General features: G+C 41.9%; 1 protein-coding gene across 4 annotated transcripts in view; it reads left to right on the top strand.

Annotated features, from left to right (window-relative positions):
* RMC1 (regulator of MON1-CCZ1) overlaps positions 1-12433 on the top strand; it is a 30914-nt gene that overhangs the window by 8202 nt on the left and 10279 nt on the right. For all 4 annotated transcript variants that reach the window (XM_074987288.1, XM_074987289.1, XM_074987287.1 and 1 more), the window contains exons 5-10: positions 1194-1280; positions 4631-4771; positions 6586-6689; positions 7230-7319; positions 7405-7510; positions 11383-11494. In XM_074987288.1, the coding sequence (XP_074843389.1) occupies positions 1194-1280; positions 4631-4771; positions 6586-6689; positions 7230-7319; positions 7405-7510; positions 11383-11494 (640 nt within the window). The remainder of the gene's footprint in view (positions 1-1193; positions 1281-4630; positions 4772-6585; positions 6690-7229; positions 7320-7404; positions 7511-11382; positions 11495-12433) is intronic.

Here is a 12433-nt window from a genome sequence, read left to right as displayed (position 1 = left end):
CAGTGGGAGATCTTCAGTGCTAAAAGTATGAACCCTCCATTGCTTGATTTAAAGGACTAATGTCAGAGATTCCCATTGACTTTGGATGTTGGTGCAGGCCCTAAGTCCCTTAGGAAGCAGCAACTCCACAAACTTCTAGCTGCTACAGAGGGAGCGAGGACTACACTTTTCTAGTGTGCATTACTCTCCACAGGGCCATGTACTGCTAGGTGGTGAGTACACCTTACCTCTGACATCAGTGGGAATAGAGGATGCACAGCATCTTGCAGAATTGGGTCCACATTTCCCATTTGACTGTTCCAAAATATGATTGCTCTTTCCATTTAGTGCTTCCCCTTTGGCTTTAATTACAATAGAAGGGTTTGATAGCTTTTGTTAGAATGGTTAATGGCTGTAGAAATGTGACGGAAATGGGTAACACGAGTTATTATGGTTGAATATGCTTAGCTATTATAGGTTATTATTTTAGAATTTGCATTATTTGTCCCTTGAATGGTGGGGATTGGAATCAGGAAATTGCTAGAATGTTGATAATGCTAAGTAATTAATGAAACCAGACAACTTTATCTTTATCATCAAATAATTAATGTGAAATAAGGGGAGTTTGGGTGGGTGTCTGTCCTGATTGTTTGGGAACTGTTATCCATATTACCCAGATCACAACTGTTTGGCTCTAATGGAGAAGAAAGCTGTATTTTATGATCTCCCTATAACTTGTTCCCCAGTCAGGTTGTGATGATAAGAAGCCAGCATAAGTGCTGTTGTTCTAATTTTGCTGTGTCTTTTACAGATATTTTTAACTGTAAAGAGGATTTCAATACCTTTGTAAATATAAGACCATCTCCTTACAATAGCTTTCTAGTAGTAATAATGAAATAATGCCTCACCATGACATTTCTATAGATAACTGTAATAAATCTTGTAACTCAGTGACTGTGCAAAAGGATGGGGCAAATACCAACAGACATGTTGAAAAGAAGTATTTCAGGCTAGGCCGAAGGTCCTAAAATAAAGACATACTAGCCTGATTTGGTACCCTTCATGGGAGTACTTCTTGCAGTTGTGACTGAGTGACAAACCAAAATTAAAAAATATACAAGCAGAGTTCAAGTTCCGAGATTCTTCACTAAAATTGTACGTGTTTATATGGAAGATTATAACGTTCTACATGTTTGTATCTTTTTAAATAAAAGACCAAGAATGCCAACATGTTAGGATTTTGCTGGACAAGTTCTACAGAAATTGTTTTCATAACAGATCAAGGAATTGAATTTTATCAGGTAATCCAAATAATTTTCTTGTAAAGATGTGCATATTTGGAAATTTCAGCATTAATTTTTATTTTTGCTTAGAGATTAAATGTCTTAATTAGCTTTGCAGTCCTTGGCTATGAATTTTTTACCTCTGTCTCTGAGCTGTTTAGTATGGTTATACAAGGAAATGGACACCTAGAGGTAAAACACTTACTTTATCTTGGAGAATTTTTGATGATTTTGCTTTTAAAGAGCTAAATGCATTTTTGAGGGTCGGGAGGGGGAGACACTGTATGTTTGTAGTTTTACTATCACAATAACCTAGTCATTCTATTAACATTTAACTTCTTTTCACTGGAGTATATTTTCTGTCTACATAGAACTTCTGACTTAAACATCTTTAATTATAGTATAGTAAATTTAATATAAATTTTAAGAAATTTGAAATATATTGCTTTTTTGCATAAATAAAAATACATCAATATATTTTAGAGTGCATCAATTCAGTACTAAGATTAACTGACTTAACACACCTCAGCTAAGACCATGCAAAACTTGATGATTCATAGCATGTGCCGTATACCATCTTAAACCCATATTCCTCCCATCTTGTCCTAATTCCTTAACTGCTGAGTTCTCAACCTTTTGTATTTGTGTGCTGTTGGAGTGATCTGCTGGATAAACATTCCTCTTTCTGGTGACTAGAATGTTTTCAGAAAAATGCTAGTAGAAGTATTTTGATGTTGAGCAACTGATAAGAAGTGGTTGAATTTTTAACAAACTCAAAAGCCCATAGAATAAAGTTGTGGACACTGGAGTGCAGAACTAAATCATCTGTAATCTCTCACTTGACTTCAGTGAGGTACCGCATATGCCAGGGCTATGTCTACACTACAGAGATCTTTCAAAAGAAGCTCTTCCAGAAGATCTCTTCCGAAATAGTGCATCCACACACAAAAAGGTGGATCAAAAGCGTTGAACTGCTCTTTTGAAAGAGAGCATCCATATAGCCCCCACGCTTTTGAAAGAACAGGCCAGGGATCAAACATGCGAACTGTTCTTTTGAAAGAAGGGACCTATGGAGCATCTACGCACGTTTTCTTTCGAAAGAACCTTTCAAAAGTGGATGCTGTTCTGAAACAGGAAAGGAAGAGTGATTTCAAAAGGAGCACCGCATTATTTCAATTTGCTTTTGAAAGAACACTTTGTGTGCAGACGCTCCATGGGCTCTTTCAAAAGAACTTTATAGTATAGATGCAGTGCTGGAGTCCACTCATATGAAGCATGCTGAAGGATCATAATCCACTATCATAAGAGTTTTGAAGTAGGGACCATCTTCTGTATGTACAGCCCAAGATCGATTAATTAAAATCAGTTATTTATTTAAATTAGTGAGCAGGGAACCTATATTTTAAATAATTGATTTTAATCTTTGTTTTGTATTTATACTACTTATTTATTTTGCTAAAAGAGGTTCATTTTCATTGATTGTTATATCCCTTAAAACTGTTGATTTGCTAATAATTTCCACTAAATTGGATGGAACTATTTGCTAACCAGGAGGTTATATCTTTAAGCCTTTATTTAAGCAATTATACAGCTTAACATACATTTTATTCTGTTTCTTACTTGTGCAAATAACATGCTACCTTTTTATTCGTTTGTGTCAAGATGCATTTTGATGGAAAATGTAATTGCATTAAAAATGCACAAGAGCAACATTGCAAAACTTGGTTTTATTAAATAAAGCTACTTTAAATGCTAGATTCATAAGTCAGATGAGCTTACCAAAATATGTTTTACATTTGACAGATTTATTGAGAAAATGAGCATTAAATGTACTTGACAGATTGAAAATCTGACCTATGATGACTAGAAACGTATATATGCTTAATGGGTTTTTCCTAAGCACCATGGGAGTAAGGCACCTAATTTGCTTAGACACTTTTAAAAATACAAATAGACACCTATCTGTATCTTTGGGGGTTTAAATGTTTATGAACATATGGCCCTACTTATTTCTGTCAAAGTATTAGATCATCTGGTAGATCATCTTCATCCAACTGTATATTTTAATCCATCACATAGGTATAAATAAAAAGCTTTTCCACTTTTTTCAACTCCCATTTGATTTCTCAGCTTTTTGAACATGAGTCCAAATGAGGAAAATAGTTTCTCTACACCTCCTAGCTAAAATGAAACCAAAAGAAAGTAAGAGTAAAGCTTTTTGCATAGGAAAAACTGAATGTATTTGTGTTTCGGAAAAAAATGTAAATATCAGCATTTGCTGCATTTTGAAGACTGAAAATTATATAGGTACTTTATGCAGTATGTGACATTGTTACATGTGTAGATGTTGAGTTGACCCAAAAATAAGATTTTTTTTTCCATGGTCCTGTATATAACTGAATAAACGTCACCTTTACATTAAAATTTGAGGCGGGCTAATTGCTGCTGCATATTTATTTTAAATAGGTTTGGCTTTGACATAGAGCAGGGGCAGGCAAGATAATGGTTCGCAGGCAGGATCCAGCCCACCAAGCCTTTGAATCCAACTGCTGTCCCACCACACTAGGACCCTGAGGCGTGGAGCAGCCCCATACAGCTCAAAGCAGCCGGCTACTCTGTGCCTCTCCCTGCCATGTTCTTGGGGAGTGGCTTTGCACGCTGCCCTCTGCCCCCAGTGTAGTCTCTCAGCTCCTCTTGACTAGCAACAAGCCAGTGGAAGCTGACACTTCTGCTGGGAGCGGGGGCAGCACACACAGCCTCCTTTCCTCCTCCCCGCACTCTCAGCATGTAGCACAGAGAGCCATGTGGAGCAGCTGGTTGTTTTGAACAGTATGGAATTATGGCAGGCAGGGAGCCTGCCTGCGAGTCTCACTGGGTTGCTGGCCAGGAGCAGCCTAAGTAAGCACCTCCCAGCCAGAGCCTGCCTCTGGCACCCCACTCCTTGCACCCCACCCAGGTCACAACTTTTTCCCAGACCCTGCACCCCATCCTGCCACCCCCCTTTCCCCAGGTCAGAATCCTCTTCTACACGCAGACCCTACACCCTATCCCCTGCCCCAAGTCACAACAACCTCTTTCACTCAAACACCTTCTTCTGCACCCCAGTGCCCTAGCTAAGTTCCCTTCTGCATACAGTCTCTTTCCTGGACCCCGCACCCTCATTACAGAAGGCAGCCCTTGGCCACCTACTAAAATCTTGGAGTGGATCCCCATGAAAAATTCTTGCCCACCCCCAACATAGGTTAAAACTGAACAAGATTTATTTCAAAAAGAAAAATTATCATTTAAAAAATCATAAATATTTGTCCATCCTGGTGGGGCTGCAAGCCACTACAGGAATAGTAAACATTCTATTACTTTGTCTCCAGGTATTACCAGAAAAACGAAGTCTGAAATTAGTGAAGAATCAGAATATCAATGTAAACTGGTACATGTATTGCCCAGAGAGTTCCGTCATTCTTTTGTCAACTACAGTCCTTGGCAGTGTGCTCCAGCCATTCTATTTCAAGGTAAGCAGGATATTCTCAATTTTAAATTATGATTGATACATTGAAGTTTCAGGCAGTTGTCATCTCCTGCCTCATAGTGGTCTTTTCTATTTTTAGTTTCCTCCTAGATGTGTAATGCAGTCAATCTCTCATACGTACAAACAAAAATAAATTCCATTAAATACATTTAAATACAACTCGAAAGTCCAGTCCCACTAGCAACTGTGGTAGCCTATGCCTTCAATTTCTGCAGAATGTAATCTTTCATTTAAAGGAAAAAGTAAGTCTCTAGTACTTGTGCTTGTAATGGTAACATTCCAAATGTGAATTAATGCATTGTTCTACTCTAGAAGCCCATGGAGACAACAGCATAGTTGATCCCAAGCATCACTAGTGCACTCCGTCTGCAGCTACTGTTTCAAACCCCTTTGGCAGCATTTCAGTCTCATGAGAATCAGATCCGTTTCATACTGCTGTGGTTTGAGGAAAGCTATGACTGAGCTCAGCAGACGGGATACTGGAAATATTTATGGGCAGGGTGTAATTCCATGGGGATAAAACTCCACAACTCCTCCTTTCTTTCCTCCCCCTCTGTCTCTAAAAAAGTAGAAGGCTTTGAATGGGATGAAGAGAACGTATCTCTTCCTTCCAGCAGCCAGGGAAGAGATAAAATGTGGGTTTCTCATGTGAACTGGAGCTAGTGGATATGATACATGTAAGGAGCCCCCAAGCAGGATTCTGTGACATCAGTGTACCAAGAGTCTTAGCGTCTTCCCAGTAGACAGCGTGGTGAAGGCCTGGGCTTCTGCTCAGGGTATTGTCAAGGACCTTGCTGGTTAATAGGTACCAAGTGAATATTTTTCAGCTTCTCAATTAAAATATTAATATTATTATAGCTGCCACAAGGGACCTTTGAAGATACAAAATTAGAAAAAAACTCTTTCAGGAGAGGTCAGTTGTAAAAAGAAAAGTATCCGTGATTAATGTAAGGCATCTGCCTGTATGCCAACGAGGCTTCGTGTATACTAGTGGTTCCCAAACTTTTCAAGACAAGGACCCATTTTGGCAATTCAGTAAGAATTTGTGACCCAAGGCAATTCAAAATGGGGGAGGGGGAGGTTCTCCCTCAGGGAAAATGCACTCCCTGCCCCTCCAGCTTAAGCCCCCTCAGCCCCAAAATGCTTCCCACACCTACCTGACATGAGCTCTGCGTTCTGCTGCTCTCTCCTCCCTGCAGCAGCTCCACCCAAGCCCTCATACTCTGTTCCCCCACCTGCGGCATGGATAGTTCCCTGCCCTGCCGCATTGAAATGGAACTCGGTTTAATGGTCAAGTCCCTCCTGAGGAGAGAGCAGTGGTGGGAGCCGCAAATGGCTCCTTAAAGAGCCACATGTGGCTCAGTGCTGCCCAGCTGGTGACCCTTAGAAAATCTAAAGGCGACCCTTGTTAGGGTGCCTCGTGTATATTGCTCTCATTAGAGAGCCGTGAGCAGTCAGCCCCTCTGAAGATTAGCCCACTCTGGTCTAGAATTCCAGACTCAGCTGTAAATGGGATTAACTGTAGATTCTTTTATTGGTTTTATTTATCTGAAATGGAATGCTAAGACTTCATTCACTGAACCTGGTGCCATAGAATGTTAAAGTAAAAACATTGCTCTTAAAACAGTACCTATCAAAGCAAGGATGTGGGCACACTACCAAAATTAGTCAATTGATCTTCTCACCACTAGCTGGTAACATTCATATTTTCACAGTTCCTCATAGAAGGAAAAGAAGAAACTTTCTTTTCATGAGACCCAACAGACTAACTTTTTTTTTTTTTTTTTTTTAAAACAGGGAGGAACAATGGCAAAATTATCAAAGTTTGAAATTGAAATGCCTGCAGCACCCAAGTCCTCCAAACTCAGCCTTTCTGAAAGAGACATTGCTATGGCGACAATGTATGTATTACTGAATAATATGTCTTTGTCCTTCATTTGAAAGGTGCTGAGGGTTTTTGTAGTGGAGGTCCAGAATGAGGAGATTATAGTCCAGTAATGGTAAAATGGCTGCGCACTCACTTTTTATCTCAAAAAGATTATTATTAAAGTGCTTCGTCCTGAACTGAATGTAAAGAAACCTAAAGAATTCTTATAAAAAGACAAACCTGATTAGGAAATGGATGAGTCTTTATCACTTGAGATGTAAAACTAACCATTACAAAAGGCTGGTGCATGTACAACGTAGAACAATCTTGTATGGACAAAGATGGCTTGAATGATAAATACTTTTCTCCTAACTTTCTGTATGCAACCTGACTTGCTTGTAACTCACATGAGTTGTTTATTGAAGGGAAGTGGTCTGACCATGACAGACTGGTCAGATGTTGCAGTGATAGTATAACCAGCTGTTTTCACTACCAAAATGGTCTCTTTGATGCAGTTTTTCTGCTCATATATTCATTTGTTTGAAGAATAACTTTGTAGTCGTATTTTGTTTAGATATGGGCAGCTTTATGTTCTCTATCTGAGGCATCATTCAAGGACTTCCAATAGTACTGGAGCAGAAGTAGTCCTTTATCATTTACCAAGGTAAGTTGTGTTTTGGTTTGTATCTTTAGTTATAAATGACGTTGCTGATCAGTGCCTCTTGTATCTGATGATAATGTTTTCATAGGGAAGGCTCCTGTAAGAAGATGCATATATTAAAGTTGAACAGGACAGGAAAGTTTGCATTGAATGTTGTAGATAACTTGGTGGTAGTTCATCATCAGGACACTGAGGTACGATCTGCCTATGGATTATTGGTATCCAGCTTTTAAAATCTGTACTAGATCGGGGTCTCCAATTCTATTTATTTTAGGGCCAGTGCTAATCCTCAAATCCCACTAGCAGGCCAGTGGGCACACTCCTCTCTGAAGGAGATGAGGGTCTCTGAGCATTCTCCCTCCTGCATGCCACCTAGCTCCACTTTCCAGCCTGCGTGTTTCCCTCACCCTGTGCATCCTCCCCAGCCCTGCCTGCCACCCACAGGCAATTTAAAACCCATCCTGGCAGCTACCATGAGCACAGCAGGGCTAGAGTGGCTTCTGTGCCACTGGTAGCCTGTCCCTATGACCTGGGGAGGTATGTGCGAAGCAGGAGTGGAGCAGGGGCTGGGCTTGGTGGAAGGGTATGGACACACTGTCCCAGGCCACAAGGGTGCATGGGCTGGATTGTGGTGGAACATCTTGGGCCGTAGATGGCCTGCAAGCCATGAGCATGAAATCCCTATGCTGGATTTCTTGGAGGCAAAGGGCCGATTCCTTCAAATGCTTTTGTACATGCTTTTCTTGAAAAGACTAAACTCATTTATTTTTGAGGAAAGTTTGAGGAAAAAACTTCGTGTGTTTTTGAGTTATAGGAGAATGGTAAAACTATTTCCCCCTTGTGCTTGTTGTGTGTTAGTAAAATGCACCTTTTGAACAAACCTGTAACAAAAATGGCTGAAGTTTAAAACTCGCCATGGATATGGATAAGATCATCAAAGGGCAATCAGGTGGCCACCTCCCATTGAATAGGAGCTGATGCCAAACTGCCCTTTGTACCATGAACATCTTTGGCATTGTCCTTGTTAGACATGCTGCATGGTTTTGAGAGGAAAAACAATGGGAGACAGCTTGTGGTAAGAAGCTGTGTAGGTAGTGCTCTAGAGTTCAATAAAATCTTGTCCCTCTTTTCAGCATCACTGTACAGTCTCTCTGACAAGATCTAGAAGCTTGACTAGGCGGCCACTCTGACTATTGCTGGAACCATTTGCAAAGGAAGTTGTAAATGTCTCGTTGAAAAAAGAACAGTTATTTATCTGTAACTTTTATGCTTCGAAGTGTGTTACTCATGTCCATTCCACTGTGTTTGCAAGCCACGTGCATGCTTGCCAGAAGGCTTTTCCCTAGCAATACCCATTGTGTGGGCTCTGTCACCCCCCCGCCCCCCCCCCCCGGTGACCCTGCTCAGGGTTGTATGTATACCCCTCATGACCTGGTGCCCACTCAGTTGCTTCTTGCCTGAACAGGCTGACAGAGGGGAGACAGGCAGATTTGGAACAGACATGAACAACACCTGTCGCAGAGCAACAGTTATGAGTAAGTAACCATTCTCTCTTTCTGAAGTGGTTACTCATGTGCCTTCCACCATGTGACTTTACCAGCAGTTAATGCAGAGGAGGGATCGGACCAGCACTCATCGCCAAGTGCCACATCCTCTTGGGATTGCTGGGTGAGGGCATAATGAGCTGTCAGCATATGAGAAGAGGGCCACATAGCTGCCCTGCAGATGTCCTGAATGAGGACCTGCAGCAGGAAAAAGACAGATGAGGCTTGCACCTGGAGAGAGTGTGCTGTGATAGATGGGGCCTGTACTTTAGCCTGTTCATAGCACAGCTTAATGCTCATAGTGATCCAAGATGGCAGGCCTTGTAGACCATATGAAGGGCCTTCCCATCGCCTCACAACAGAAAAGCGCTGCACCGACCTGTGGAATGGCTTAGTTTGCTCTGTGTAGAAGGCCAGATTCACCATACATTCAGAGAATGTAGTGCCCTTCCCCTACTCACAGTATACAGTTTAGGGAAGGACCATTTGCAAGTAAGAGGCAGGAGCTCCAACAGCCATCACTGTGGAAAGAAGGAACTTAGTGGGCATCGTATGTATACCTCCCCCGGCCCAATACGGGACAGGAGGAATGACGAAGTGTCCCAGCCAAAATGGGAAAGATGGTCACCCTACCAGGCAGGCAGTGGCTGCCACCCTGCTGGAACAGGGTGCTTCCTGGCTGCGGGGGGCAGCTGCGGGTACAGGCTTCCCTGAGTTGTGGGGAGCCAGGAACAGGGCAACAGCCACATTGGTCTGGCTCCTGACTCCCCCAAGCCATTGAGCTGGGAGTCGGGCAGCAGCTGCACTGGTCTAGCTCCCTCGAGCTGCAGGGAGCCAGGAGCCTGTCAGCATCCATGCCAGTCTGGCTCTGGCTTCCACAAGCAGCGTGGAAGCAGGAACCAGGCAGCAGCTGTGCCAGTCTAGCTCTGGCTTACCCTGAGCCACGGGAGCCGGAACTGGGCCAGCCGTGCCAGTGCACACTCAGCTCATTGTGGCTCAGAGTCTGGAGCCAGGTGGCAGCTGCTCTGGTTGTGGTCAGAGGGAGCTGGAAGCCAGGCGGCAGCCACACCAGTTGGGCTCTGACTCCCTATGGCTTGCGGAGCTGGGAGCCAGGCGACAGCCATGTCAGTCAGACTCTGGCTCCCCATGGAGCCAGGAGCCAGGCTGGCAACTACAAATACAGGGCAATTAGCCCCTTTTTAAAAAATAAATTGGGATGTCTTCCTGGGGTACCAAATATGGGGCTGTCCCAGCCAATATGGGATGGTCGGTCGCCCTATTTATACAGCGCCAAGAGGCATCAGCACAAGGGGCACTACAACCAGCCCAATGGGTACTGCTAGGGAGAAGCCTTCTGGCAACCCTAACCACACGGTGCACACACACATAGTAGAATGCACATTGGCAGCCACTCAGAGAAGAACAATTTCATTACTGTCTAGCATAAAATACCATGCCATGAAATATACAGGATGTGCAATATGCTGATGTTCCCACTGCAGTTTTAACCAATCCCTGAATATTCTGTGTGTTAGCTGTGTAATCCGAAAATAAACCAAGACATCAATACTAGTTTAATTTGTTTGTTTATAGTATTTCACTGAAGTAGAGAGAGTTTATCTTTTAAGGCATATGCAAAAGGGGACTGAGTTAAGGTTGAGTTTTAAATTTTTGATGTTGGGAACTCGCAGTCACTTGAGTGTCTGACTTCTCAATCTTACTGTTGCATTCAGGCTAGCTTTTAAAATTATAGGGTCCCAGTCCTACAAAAGCTCCTAGGCAGATATGTAAATCTTATGCATACAGGAATTCTGTTGAAAGTAGAGCTTCTTGCAGGATTGGAGCCTCAGTTGTATCAGTGATGGACTGCATATTTCACCACTAGATCTCTACTTGTACAAAAGGCTTTTGTCTCTAAATGAGCTCTTTCCTGGGAGCTGCTTAATAATCTGGATAATATGCCCCATTAGTAGATACTGGAGAGCAGGGTTTTAAAATGTAGCTTTAGTGCAGTGTGGTATTTTAACCTTTTACTCAGTGTGTTTATTCTCTGGTATTATTTAGCTCAAGCAGCAAGTGCTGGTGTACACATGCAGAAGGTAGACAGTATACAGTTTAAAAAGGCTACTTATTAATTTTAAACTTACCTCAGAGTCCCTGTAAAGTGGACTGTGAGAGCTCTCTAATGCAGCTCTTTTTACAGAGCATACACTTTTATTTGTGATAGAATCACATCAGTTGTGTTTTTAGCTAATATTAACAAAACTCAAACCTGACTTTAACGTGAGTAGAAATTGTGCAGCGTTAGATGAGTCTAATAATTTTGAGAGAGAATGTATTTCTGGTAGTTTGAAACACTTGTAAACCAAGTGGAATAAGTAATGATTCTTCTATTGCAAGAGTAGAGGATGACATAAATGTGAAAGCACTTGAACATGAATAACTTGCGATGTGCTTGTATAATTGCTTAATATTTTTTCATGGGCACAAAAAATTGAGGGGCGCTTTCTTTTCAATTTTAGACCTCTGTAATATTTGATATCAAGCTAAAAGGAGAGTTTGATGGGACCGTTACTCTTCATCACTTTGTTCTTCCAGCTCGATCAATACAACCCTATGAAATCCCTGTGGCAGGTAAAATTGTTACAGGGCACTTAAACATGGTGAACTTTTTCTTTTTCCTAGTCCTAGGTATATATACAAGCTCCATCATCATAGTATCTAAGTGCCTCAAGGTCCTTAGTGTATTTTTCCTCACAACCGCTGTGAGGTGCTGATGGTGTTATTTCCCATCTTAGGAAGGCATAGATGTTAGATACAAGGCACAAGGGCTAAGTGGTTTGTTCAGTCACTCAGGAAGTCTGTGGCAGTGAAAGGACGTGAACTCAGTCCTCTGAGCCCCAGCTTAATATCCTGATCACCCATCCTTTCTTTTGTGCTCAAAGGCACAAAGTAACAATTACTCCTTTAGATAGACACTTTTTTACTTGCAGTCGTACCTGGAGGTAAAATTTGCGTGGTGTGTGGCAGTCGTGTTCGGTGTCCGTGAGCTTACATAAAATTAAAGTACTGACTTGTTACTGTAGGAGACACACTGTTAAACTGTCTTCCAATTTGTGTTTCCAATATAGCAGCGGCACGCAAAGTGATGGACAGGCCCCTTGGGGGGAGAGTGAAATTTTGTAAAGGGGACTGACTCAGCACGATTGACTGCTGGGTCTCAGGTTCATCCATCTCATTAAAAATGTTGAAATCTGTTACTATTCTTGTGTACGTGTATTCTCATTTATATACCAGTTATTTTCTTACACATGCCAAAAGGTTTTTTTTTTTCATATGAACATAACTGAAATTTTCATTGGTTTGGATTACATTAGACAAGTTGGGGTGTCCCTGCTAATTGCAGGGATGAAAAGTGGGGCCCAGTGTGAAAAGTTTGCTCACCCTGCCATATTGTGTGCTTCATCTATAAAGCTATGGTGGGTTGAAAGCACACTTTGCATTCTCCCAGTTCTGGAACTGCTGTGTAACAGGATGGTCCCCAGGCAGACATTAGAACAAGTGATGTTTTCT

This window comes from Carettochelys insculpta, chromosome 2 (assembly GCF_033958435.1).
Source record: "Carettochelys insculpta isolate YL-2023 chromosome 2, ASM3395843v1, whole genome shotgun sequence".
Lineage (NCBI taxonomy): Eukaryota > Metazoa > Chordata > Testudines > Carettochelyidae > Carettochelys > Carettochelys insculpta.
Note: the sequence above shows the minus strand (reverse complement) of the source record. Positions and strands in the feature narration are given on the sequence as shown.